Source organism: Corvus brachyrhynchos, unplaced genomic scaffold (assembly GCF_000691975.1).
Source record: "Corvus brachyrhynchos isolate BGI_N302 unplaced genomic scaffold, ASM69197v1 scaffold56, whole genome shotgun sequence".
NCBI classification, from domain to species: Eukaryota; Metazoa; Chordata; class Aves; order Passeriformes; family Corvidae; genus Corvus; species Corvus brachyrhynchos.
Window position 1 is genome coordinate 5,703,896 of NW_008238664.1, and position 12,620 is coordinate 5,716,515.

The 12,620-nt window shown below is 41.4% G+C and overlaps 1 protein-coding gene across 1 annotated transcript in view; it reads left to right on the forward strand.

Moving 5' to 3' along the window:
* Window positions 1–1,071: 1,071 nt before the first annotated feature.
* XPNPEP3 (X-prolyl aminopeptidase 3) overlaps window positions 1,072–12,620 on the forward strand; it is a gene marked incomplete at its 5' end in the record, with an annotated part of 15,976 nt that continues 4,427 nt past the window's right edge. The window contains 7 exons of the mRNA XM_008636469.2: window positions 1,072–1,351; window positions 3,860–4,267; window positions 5,992–6,194; window positions 7,050–7,112; window positions 8,453–8,566; window positions 10,877–10,962; window positions 11,608–11,791. Of these exons, the coding sequence (XP_008634691.2) occupies window positions 1,072–1,351; window positions 3,860–4,267; window positions 5,992–6,194; window positions 7,050–7,112; window positions 8,453–8,566; window positions 10,877–10,962; window positions 11,608–11,791 (1,338 nt within the window). The remainder of the gene's footprint in view (window positions 1,352–3,859; window positions 4,268–5,991; window positions 6,195–7,049; window positions 7,113–8,452; window positions 8,567–10,876; window positions 10,963–11,607; window positions 11,792–12,620) is intronic.

A 12,620-nucleotide genomic window follows, 5' to 3' on the forward strand; every position in this document is an offset into this window, starting at 1 on the left:
CCCGCTTTCGCCTCTCGGGCCGCGGGAAAGCGGCTCTTCCCGGCGGCGCGGTGGCACTCAGGGCTGAATCCTAGGAAAGAACAGGCACTAACTTGAAAAATAAAGCAACGGTGTAGAATGCTCCTCCCTGCTTTCAAGGCGTTGCTTTATTTAATGCCCGCTGTGCCGCCTCGTTGCGAACTGCCCTGCTTGTCTGCTGTGTATGTGGAGAAAAACAGTGGAAACGCCAATTTTAAACTAGACTGCACAAAGAGCTGTAGCTACATTTCACTGCCTGGGTCCAAGCATCACATAGTGAACGCTTCATGTTACGACTATTAGTTGTCATGCATAAATGATGTGCAATTAGAGGCCAGTTATACTGGCTCCCACAGCAAATTCACAGTCTGTATATTTTGCTGTAAGCCTCAGAATCTCAGCTACCAGAAAAGCAGATGTTTTGCTTGTATTATGCTTGCTTATGCTAGTGAAGAGTTAATAGCATTTGTTCTAAGAATCCTATGCCATGCTGTAGCAGCACATACTGGTTTTGTGGTAGGTACATGGTAAGTAATATAAACAGCAACCGATTTCCAAATCATCAGATGTTTACCGTCTGACTACCCTCTCCTTCCACGTCTTGATGATTTGTATTCAGGCACAAGCAGTTCTTCAGTTGCAAAATGCTGTGACTGAGAATTCTAAAGTTTCTGACAATTCATTTTTAATTTTAGATTTTTGTCTTATCATGCCCACCCCCAGCTCACAGAAGCATGCTTGTAGCTGTCTTTAAAACTCACCTGCTGTGGTTGTGTGTGGGCTTGGAAGTGGGATACGTAACTAGTTCAGCTAGTGCTACTGCCATGGAAGGTCAATGCATAAACAGGAACTCTTGGGTATCTTCCATACAGGAAAAGAAAATCACACTCCTGTATAAACCTGTGTTATTTGATGGTTTCTTTGGAGCATTATTAGTAAAAAACAGAACTGGAAAAGCCTTGAAAACTGTATAATTGTTCCAGATGGGTGACATTTTTTGAAGACATAGTCAAGAAGAGACAATATACAAGTGTGGTGCTTGGAGCCCTGTGATGTTTGAGGGAAGCAAGGGAGGGAGAGCACCGAGTGCCTCTTGAACACCAGTTGTATGAATTGGGATGTGCAAACCAACAGAGCTTCCTGGGTTTCTGCAGTTTCCTAACTGGAAAACTTTGGGGTTTTTTTACCTTGACATGGTGCATTTCTTTTCCTCTAGTTTGCAAGTCATGTGCTCTCCGAAGATTTTCCATCCAGCCTGCCCAGCAGAAGAAGATTCCAAACCGGTACTTGGGCCAGCCCAGCCCCTTCACACACCCACATCTGCTCAAACCAGGTGAGGTCTGGGCACTGTGTGAGCCAGTCATTGACATTTTCTTGTCTCTGTTTTTCTGAGTGTATTGATTTGCTGACAACTGTCTGTGGTTTCAGCTGTTTATGATTACCTTCATTAGCCAGTAATTATATTTAGTAGCTAATTTCCTTGTCTGAGATGATACTGATTCCAAAAATAGGCTTCACATGTGATGGCTTTCATAGCTTCTTACTTTCTTCTCATAATGTTCTCAGGGTTGTTTACTTGGGTGGTGCAGAATTTTTGTGGCAGTGGCGTTTTGGGGGCTTGTTGTCCTGCAAATAAATATGTTTGTTATTAAGAGGGAGTCTTCCATGCAAGCTGACCTGTCAGAATGGTTCATATTCCATGTCTTGTGAGTCACAAAGTAAAGGTGCAGTTCAGCAAAGGTGAATGGGGAGGGACATTGATAGATGGACACTACTTGTCTACAGAATTTGCCCTGTTCAGAAGAGTATTCAATATGAGGAAAAGGAGAAAAGGAACCTTGTGACTACGAAGTTAGACAGTAGTGATAAAAGAGAAGCTGAGGTTGTGCATTTTTTTGAGATTCATGAAAATGAGCATGTAGGCATAAGATGACCACAATTAAATCTAAAAAAACAAACAAAAAGAATTGCAGCAAAAATATATTCAAGAATATGTCCAGGAAAACATTCTGTGTTCTTCCATAGGTGGGTATAAAGGGAGAACAGATGAGTGTGTGTGTATATATCTATCTATCTATCTATCTACACACACTTCTGTATTTAATTGTAGAATAACTCGGGTCAGAAGGAACCTCACAGTTAACAGGTTCCCCCTGTGCTCAAAGCTGGGCTAACTTCAGCATTAGATCAGGTTGCTTAGGGCACTAATAAATGAGGCTGACTCCTTAAAGTGCAGCTGGAACACTGGAAGTGAATTCTAGCTCTCCATAGTATTTTCCCATTTAATAAAGGAGAGGTGTTTTCCTTAAAATAGTATGACATTGTTTATTGCAATTATTGTTTTAAAAAGCAAATGCCTTTAATGCAAAGAGAATTTCCAGGCCTCACAGCTGAAAGACAGCTGGTATCCCCATGTTCCACCCCATTGCAGCTTCTGAAATTCGCTGGACTGTGGCAGTTAGAAAGCTGACTGGAATGCGGTGGAATATGGGAAATTTGCAGTATAATATTGCAGAATTGTGAGGCCAGATTGCATTAAAACAGTTTCTGTGTTCTCTGTCATTTGTACATTTGCAGGGTGAAATAAATGTGGTGGGTTTGTTGGGTCTGTTTGGCTCTTTTTAAAGACTTTTACACCTAATAGGTATTGAGGATATAGTTTAAAAGGTGTAAAATTTAATGCAAATACAACATATAAAATTTTCTTAAACCCCTTTGTCAAGGAAAAACATTCTGGATAGAACTTCCCCCTCCCACTGCACTCGTGCAAGAATCCACTTGCAATACAAGTCGAATGTCAATTTTTGTTCTAGAATCGTCACTGTGTAATACATGAAAGAGGAAGAAAAGATTATGAAAGTGGAAAGTTAACAAACACTATCAAAATGCAATCTATGTTAAAGTAGGGTGTTAGCCAAAGAACTGATTAAATCTCTTGTATTAATTTAGATCATAATTAGGGAGTCTCACAATTTTAAAAATACATACTTCAGCTGTTGTTGGTTGTTGTTTCAACTTCAGTCTTGTTTTGGTGAGTATCTTGATTACTGTACTTCGTGTCTTTTGGGACTGGAGCAGTTGAAAGAGTACTTTCATCTAAGAGATCGTTTGTTTAGTTAGTGTTATTAGAATTATAGTATTTAACTGTGGAAAAATCTGAATTGTTAAATATTAGAAAAGCCGCATATGCCCTGGAGAAGATCCCTTCCCTTAACAGGAGTCTGACAGCAGCATGCAGTCCATGGTTTGTTTCTGCCTGGAATCTTGTGACTGGTTAGACTCTGCAACCTCTGTGCTTCTGCCTGATCTCCCAGAATCTCTGACACTCAGTCTGCCCCTAGTGGTTTAGAAATAGTCACTTTATGAGTTGACTTAGTGTGTATTTGAACAGACATTCTAGCTTTATCTGAGGAAATTAATGCTCAACCTCAGGAGGCAAACTTCTGTTCAATGTCCAGATGCTGTAAAACCCATCAGTTTTTAGCAGTCAAAGTTCAGTTTGCCTTGCCCTTTCCCCTTTTTTTTAACATGTTCTCTGCAAACATTTGGCTGTTTGTCTAAATCTACCAGGTTTTGTGATTTCTGCCTTTGCGCAGAAACATGTAACACAGCATCCAACTGGTTAAAACCATTTTCTGTCTTTGCATGATGGAGAAGCAGACTGAGTGGGGATGTGCTGTAGGGATGGAAACTGAAGGGGAGCAAGGGAAAGGCTTGTGGGGGATTACAAGGAAGCCATGCACATGTAAGGCATCACAGAGTAGGCAGGAATCAGGCATGTGACTAGTAAAATACCCTGAGTGCCTTGAATTTCTCCATCTGATTTGTTTTGTATTCACAGGAGAGGTAACCCCGGGATTGTCACAGGTGGAATATGCTCTTCGCCGACACAAACTGATGGTGTTGATCCAGAAGGAAGCCCAAGGCTTGGATGGTTTGGACCACACAGTGATTCTGCTGTCCAACCCCACATACTACATGAGCAATGACATCCCCTATATTTTCCACCAGGACACTAATTTCCTGTACCTCTGTGGATTTCAGGAGCCTGACAGCATCCTGGTGCTGCAGAGCATTCCAGGCAAAGCGCTTCCATCTCACAAATCCATACTTTTTGTGCCCCGGAGAGATCCAAATCGAGAGCTGTGGGACGGGCCCAGATCAGGCCCAGATGGGGCAATTGCTCTCACAGGAGTAGATGAAGCTTACACCATTGAGGAGTTCAGGCACTTGGTGGCCAAGCTGAAAGGTAACAAAAAATAGAGGGGCAATGAGATGAGGTGTGTTCTGCAGAGTCTGAATGGTACAGGTTTGGGAGGTGGTCTGTAACGTCACTTCAAGACTAAAATGAACTTGGGGAGGGGCAGGGAGTATGGCTGTGACAAAGGCACTTGGAAGTTCGTGTTAGCTTGTTGACCACCAATGGATAGGTAGTTTTGAAGATTTCTGACTTTCTTGTGTATCCATGTGAATGCCAGCTGCACATCTATGAAATATTAAGGAACAGAATAGGAAAGACTGAGTTACTGTTTTAGTCATATCTGTTTGCTGACAGTGCTAGAACCAGATGAGGTATAGGAAACTTGAAGGCTTTTTATTCATAATAGACTTGGAAAATAATCCACACAGGGAGTTTGTTAGTCCACTCACATTTAGCTAGATGATGACTTGCTCTTGAAATACAAACACTGCTGTCCTTTAGAAATACTCTTCTGCATCTAACATCACCATGTAGCCTCAGTACTTATAACACAGGGGGAACTTAAATGCATTATAAAATGAAGCTGAAGAAGGCTCGTGACAATATGATAAGGGCAAGTGTGACCCTGGAGGGGTCACACAACTAGAGAGAGAATTCTTGAGTATTAAATACCATCTTGGAATCTAGTTACTTTGTTTCAAAAAAGGATGTCATGAAAATAGGTAAGTCACAGGGCAAAGGATGATCAAAAAAATCATGAAATGTGTGTGAGATATATGCTGAACAAACCCACTCAGCCTGAAAATGAGAAAACAAGGCAGGGTATGAGATGTGTATAGTTGGGGAAAGCACAGAGAGGATGACTGTGAATGATTAATTGCTGGTTTTCTTAATTTAAAAACAAAGGGAACACTGAAGTTATCACATGGCAGGGTTTGGCACATTTTAAGTTGTAGATCATTCATGGAAGATTTGGAATATCAAAATGGAATCAGAAGTTTGTAATTCTGTGGGGAAGAGGTCCATGAAAAACAGTAAAGCAGCTAAAGGAAATACTCTTTAATAAATGCCCAGTTTCTTAGACACTTTTTGTAAGCACCTGCTAATGGTTGCTGTCACCAAAGAAGGAGGGCTTGAGTGGACATCAGCAGTGACTCACTATGGCTTTTCTACTCATTTGCATTTAAAATGTTCCCATGAGGAGAATGTTGGTGCTAACTGATGTTGTGAATAAATTTCCACTGTGGGTAAAATGTGTTTGTTCTCAGTAAGCTCATCTTTGAGTGACTGAAATAAACAGTCGTTCCCCCAGGTGTTCTGAGGCATTGTTGATAATGATCCTGATGCCATGCAAAAAGGTAAATTGCCTTCCATCGACAATGTGGACAGGCTGAATGGGAGAGCGATTCAGAAGGTGTGCTGTGATGTGATGGCTACTTAGCTTACACAAGTGTAACTTTGACACGTGAACTCTGAATGGATTTGAGCCAGATGCATATATTCAGTGATTGTTGTAAACCCCAGTATTTGCCCAGAAGTGGGGATTTGTCAAATCTACATGCTATGAATTGGTAATCTTCCAGACTTAGAAGAGATTGCTTGTGTTCTGTGACAGTGAAAGTGTCTTTGTAGTCTGTCAATGTAGACTCAGAGAAAATTATTTTTCTCAAATACAGCAACAGATCTCGTTTAGGAGGAGTAAGTTAGTTTAGTATGGGGAGGACATTTCTGTATTTCTTTTTGTCTGTGTCAGCTTTTGTTTTGTATTCCAGGTGAGTCAAACATGATTTGGTATGACTTGAGAAAACCAGTGCATACAGAGCTGCACTCTGACTACATGCAGCCCCTGGCTGAGGTAAAAGCTCGGAGCAAAAACCGCATCCAGGGCATTCGACATCTCGTGCAAAACCTTCGGCTGATCAAATCCCCTGCAGAGATTGAGAGAATGAAGATAGCTGGCCGGGTGACAGCAGAGGTAATGGGGTTGTGTGCTCTCCAAATGAACCAGTGCATTCCATTGATGAGGTGACATGGGTTGGAAGGAGAGCTTTGGTCTAATCTGTTACTGAACTGCTCTGTCTCACCACTGGCTGGGCTTGGCTCCCTCCACAGGACAGGGAGAAATGGGAAGACTGCTTTGAATACCAGATTCTCTCAATTAGCGTGACTCCACTGAAGACAAGCCAGCAGCTGTTAGGCTTTGTTTAGAAGCAGTATCTGTTCAGGGCTAGCCTTTTCACTGTCTTCCCAGCTTCCTCTCGGCTTTTCAAAATAATTTTCTTTCCCATCTACTCTGTTTATTTTGAAGTAACAGGATTTTTTGAAGAAGTTTCCTATGTATATGTCTGCATTCCCCCTTCTCCCTGAAGTACCTTTTGAATTCATTGACCACTTTTAAACAAATCTGACAGATACCTTAAATACAATTATGTTTTTGTAAATATTATTAAAATAGATAGCCAAGTAGAAAAGAGAGGCACAGGTTGTCCTTCTCTGAAGGAAAAGCTGCATAAGGCAATCCTATTGTACCTGAGAGAATCTGTAGGTGAGACAACTTCTAAAATGCCAAACTATGGAATCAGCCTCAATCATCTAATCTTTTTTTTTTTTTTTTTTCCCCAAAAGCTAATCATCCCCTAAATACAGTTTCATAGGGAATAGAGCTTAACTGGTTCTAGTCTTGACAGCACTTTCACCAAAGAAGTTGGTGAAATCCTCTGGTTCTGGGCCAGCTGATTTTGGGCCTTCCTCAAAAGATAACAGGTGGAAAAAAGGCACTTCCCTCAAGTTCAGGCTCTCTTGCTAACTGGATGTCCCTTCTTTTTCATAGGCTTTCACAGAGACAATGTTTGCCAGTAAATCCCCTGTGGATGAAGCCTTTCTGTATGCAAAGGTGAGTGTTTTGTAGCTGGAAGTGAGATAGAAGGGCTGGATGTTGGTTATCCTTCCAGGAAACCACAAATGTCAGATCTCTTTATCATGTGTCTCCCACTGTAGCACATTTCTTCACCCAACTCTTGTGGTTCCTTGCACACACAGAAGAGTCAGTGTGAGGAATTCTTCAGCTGTACTTCCTGTACCTTTATTTAAGGAGCGTAGCAGTTATCTAAGTTTCTATCTGTTGATATCTTTTTGTACTATGTTGAAATGCAAAACCTGCTAAACAATCAGAGATAAAGTTATTACATGATCCTATAATACAGGTCTGTTGTACAAAATTTAAGTAGTTATAACACCTATTTGTAAAGCCTGCTTCTCTTGCCTCTAGTCTATTACTACATCAGATTACCACAGCCATCTTGAAGCAGTTTAGATGCCTCTCAGTTAAAAAATAAGGACTAATTGGCCTGCACATTTGGTAAGGAACTTTGTAAGGAATTGCAGTGAGAATGCCTGTTCAAGAAACATCAGCAGGATTTGACCCTCTGTTATGACATGAATGGGCCTGTGCTGACATGGCACGGAGTTGTAAAAACTACTTTAATTAAAGTGTATTTTACAGATCAGTTTTTCAATCTGGACCAGGATTATAAAACCTTTGCTCTATGTAGGCATCCTGGGGTGTTCTGGCCCATGTGATTTTGGTAATCATAGAAAAGACATGCTATTAATATATTGAGGGTCTTTATAGATTAAGTTTATTAATTTTCATGCTTTCATCAGCTTCATCATTCAAGACAGGTAAAGATCTTGAGGCTTATGGTGCCTTTTTCTTCTATCCCCTCAGACATCAAGGTAGCGCATGCTTTCAAACCTTCTTAGTCCAACAGTCATGAAAATAGGTACTGCTGTAAATATGGTGATACTTTGCAATTTTAAAAGATAGCAACAAACCATGACTACTGTCATGCTGACATATAGGATCTTCGAAAATTCACAAAGTCATATGGCAAATAAGAGCATTACTTTATATAAGAACAAATCCTCACCTGGATGTATGACAAGGTAGTGAGCATTTGAGACAGTACTGAACAGCTCATACCAGAAAGAGCTTCCCTGAGCCCCAGTACAGGCTTGAAAAACTTTGAAAAAGTGGATTGTTCTGTATTCTTTTTTTTCCAGAGTTCTTGGAACATTCAAGATTGCTTTCATTTAGTCAACTCACTTTCCAGTTTCACTTTGTGCTGTACAAATTAAGAAAACTGTTGTAGGACATGAATTATTATGGTTCTAGGGCAGTTAATCACCTGAATCAGCACTAATGGTTTCCTCTTCTCTGAATTGTTACTCTAGTTTGAATTCGAGTGCCGAGCTCGTGGTGCTGACATCTTGGCATATCCCCCTGTTGTTGCTGGTGGCAACAGATCAAACACTTTGCACTATGTGAAGAATAATCAGCTCATCAAGGTAACCTGTGTGCTGTCCAGTAACTTGAAATGCAGTGCTGTGACACAAATACATGTTCCCTAGCTGCTGTTTGTTTTGACTGAACAGATCAAAGCACTTAAATACATATTTTTTATGTGAGCAAGGGAAAAGAATCCTGCCCTGGTTAATTTTACTGTCAGTGGCAGATTCGGCTTGTCTTTCTTTCCTCTCGGTGCTTGCTGCAGTATTTTCTGAACAGTGCAAGGACTTGCAAACAAGGTTGCAGATAATTTAGTGAACATATCTGCTCTCACAGCAGCTTGTGGTGCTGGGGGCCTCACAGAAAAGAGGAGCCACTGTTGCAGGCAGAGCAAAGGCCCGGGCAGGGTGGATCTTCTGCTGTCAGTTGCATTGCTTGGCCTTGCTTTGCAACAGAAGGGGCAAATGCTCTGGTGAAGCTGAAAAGCATTTTGGTTCCATGTAGCCCAGCAAAGCAGGAAAGGGGAACAAATAGGGAAAGGATCAGTGTTAAATGTCAAGAGGTGGAAGAGTAACATGTTTTGTCTTATTTCGAAGATTCTCATTGAATTGAACCCTCTCCAGCTTTCCTGACAATAGGCCTTTAAATTCAGATAAGTATTTTCAGGGGCAGTATTCCCTCACTGCTCTGCTCACTATTTACTTTTCAGAGGAGAGTATTTTTCCTCTGTCTTAACACAGGATGAAACTTTCCCACTAGCATTGTCTTTTCTTGAAGCTGGCATGCTAGCAGACCTTGAAATGATCTGCAGAGACAAATGTACAAAAGATATGACAGGCTGCTTTTGGCAGAAAGAAGCCTCCTTTGTTGTTCTGTCATCCAAGGTCAGGCATGCTGATGTAACTCCAGTTGCTTCTGTTAAAGTTGTTCAGTTAAATGACTGTCACTTGTTTTTTCCAAAATGATTAAGTAGGAGGTTAAACCCATAAACTTAACTCTTCCTTTGTGTGCTGCTTCCTACAGATCTTGTTTCCAAATAGGCTAACAAAGTGTCTACTTTGGGTGGTATCTGAATGTTTCATTCAGTCTTTTACTTAGAGGGCTTCGCTTTAAAAAAAGAGGACAAGCACAGCATAAGGCATTTACTGGACAATCAAAAGGCTGAATTCCCTTAGTCAATAAATTGTTACTTAGCTTGTTTAATTGCTTGGAATATGACAGGTATTGTAATTTCATATTTGCCTTAAAGAATTGAACCAACTATTCTGAAAAAGTTAAAAAGTACAATTTAAATGGATAGTTAATGGCCTGTCTATTCAGTGGGATAGTGAGATCTGCTCACTGCTGGTTTATCTGCTGTGTATCTGTTTGTGTCACGTAACTGTACCCAATCATAGCAGCTAGCACTGGAAGTAGCGTTAGCAGTGAAATTCTGCTGCTTTATTCTTTCCCTTGACATGCTGCAATTATGGCTTGTCATTCCACATCATGTCTGCTGGCACAGTCATGGATCTGTGGAATGAATCTCTACATGCAGTGTAAATTTGTAGAGAATTTAATCCAAACTTTTTGAACATCTTCCTTCTCTATTTGTTGTTAGTCCCTTTAAGGAGGGAAAGCAAGACAGTGGTTTTGTTCCTGGCCCTTTGTGTTTCTTCTGTGTGACTTTTGGGGGATGTGTAGTCAGTGATTTAATTGATATGGAACAGTTTTGCTGAAGTGAATTGGAGATTCACATCTCCAAAGTTTTTTCTTCATTACCAGATAGATGCAGAAAGATATGTTAGAGCAGTCAAGAAAGTCCAAGAAGAGAACGGGGAAGGCGGTACGAGCAATTCAACACTGCATTTACAGCAGTGATACACTGTCAGATTTTGTGATACACAGTGATTTTGCTGGGTCCTCATGTCCTATGACAAGGGTAAATGTTAGTGATCCTGTGGGGAGCTCAGAAATCCTATGGTTTTGTTGCAAACCCCCTCTGTTTCAGTCACTATAGCTGGGAACTTCTAGTGAAAGGAGTTGTAGGCATAATTTGCTGGAGTAAGCGATCCTGGTGTGAATTGGACTCGTGTCTCAGAGAGCAGAACAGTTCAAGGTGAATGCCTTTTTTTAACTCCAAAATCTCCGTCTTAGAAGTTCAAACACTAGAGAAGCGTAACCGTTAGAGATGAGCTTGCGGAGAAACAATCCAACTGGAATAGCCTATTTATAAACAGTAGTACCTGGGATATTACTCTGCAAAAGGAATTCACATTTCTGCAGCTGCGTTGTAAAACAGAAGTATAATCTCCTTTCCTGCTCTCAGACAGAAAAATCAATTAATAGCTGGACTGACCCACAGAGCATTCTTTCCTGTTATTCTCCAGGATGGCGAACTGGTCTTGCTAGATGGTGGATGTGAATTTTCCTGCTATGTGAGTGACATCACACGTACCTGGCCTGTCAATGGAAGGTATGCTGCAATAAGTTTTTTTGAAGAATTTTGATAAGTTCTTAAGTAATTGATGGATTGAGTGTGCCTTTAATCATAGTTTTACCATGTCCCATTCTGTGGTGCTTCAGAGTAATCAAATTATATAAAGTAATCGTTCAGCTGTATTCCCCACTGCCTCATTAATTACTACATGAATATGTGTGATTACTGCTATTTTCAGCTATTACAGCATGCTTAAAGTGCAGAGAGGGCTTTTGTACATTCAGCTGTGGCTGACTCCAGTTGTGTGTTAAAAACCAGGAGTTTCAGTTGATGGGTACATAGCTCTGCCAGTTTCGAATTTGTTGGTGTGATGTCGCTGTGTTTTTGTTTGATTCCTGTATGTTTTGGCTCAAGTGCATTCTTTTTCCTGCAGTAGCTTCACCTTGCTTTGCTTTGGGGTTAGGTTCTCAACTGAGAAACCATACACAGTGCATTGAAGGGCATGTTGCAGTGATCCTTTGTCTAGCCTTTCACACAACGAGACAGTTGCTTTGCTTTCTGATTTTCCCTTGCTCTGTCCTTGAACTGAACCTGTCCCCAAAATAGGTTCTGGGGACAGCACCTCTTTTCTCCTGGAAACAGATTTAGTTGTGAGATACTCCTTTTTTCAATGGTCTTCAGGTTCACCAAACCCCAAGCAGAACTATATCAAGCTGTCCTGGATATCCAGAAGTCCTGCTTGAGCCTGTGCTCCCCTGGCATGAGTCTGGAAAATATCTACAGTCTCATGCTGAGCCTTATTGGACAGAAACTGAAAGACTTGGGTGTCCTGGAGAGCAGCATCACTGACAGCCATTTCTTCAAGGTACTTCAAGGTTTTTTACTCTAGTTTACCCCTATTTACTCTAGTTTACTCCTATTAATCCTGATTGTTTTATCCTTGGGTAGTGTTAGGGCTTTAGTTTGGGTCAGGAATATGCTTTCAAAATGTCTCTTCTAATTATTGACACACGCTGCTTTAATTCATGTTGTGGGCTGGTCTCAGCACAGGAATTAATTTCTCTGAGACAGGGCTAAACTCCAAGATGTAATTCAACCATTTGGTGCACAATTTGGTCTGAAGTAACCCCCAGTCTTATATGCACATAGTGTGAATATTTGTTCCTTGGCTCTTGTTGTTTCACTCTGCAGATCAATTCCCATTGCTCTGCACTACTTGCCAGTGCAGAAACAGCTTTAGAGCACAGTCTGAAGGGAGCTATAGGGACATGGGCACTAGCACAAGATTCTGGGTCCACAGTTGGCTACAGGCAGCTATTCGTAGTTTTGTGATCTGTTTAACATCATAAAAATCTGCAGTGCCACCAAAAGGTGCAGCCTATTCTCAGTCATTCCACCTGCTGCCTCTTCTGCACCATTTTGTGTCAGTACTGGAATTCACAGAGCTACCTGATGAACAAGACTGGGAAACTGGTCTGCTGTAGAGCTGAACCTGCAGATAAATAGGATTGGTTTGCAGTTAAGAGAAGTCTATCCGGTCACTCTCACTGCAAAGCTGCATGACTGCAGATGCCAGTACTGCAAAGATGGCGGAACCAGGTGACGGCACTACGGCTTTTGGCAGCCGGACAGGTTCCTGCCGGATTTGGTTGTGTGCGGTGCCGGTGCCATGGCTGCCGCCGGGGGACGGAGGG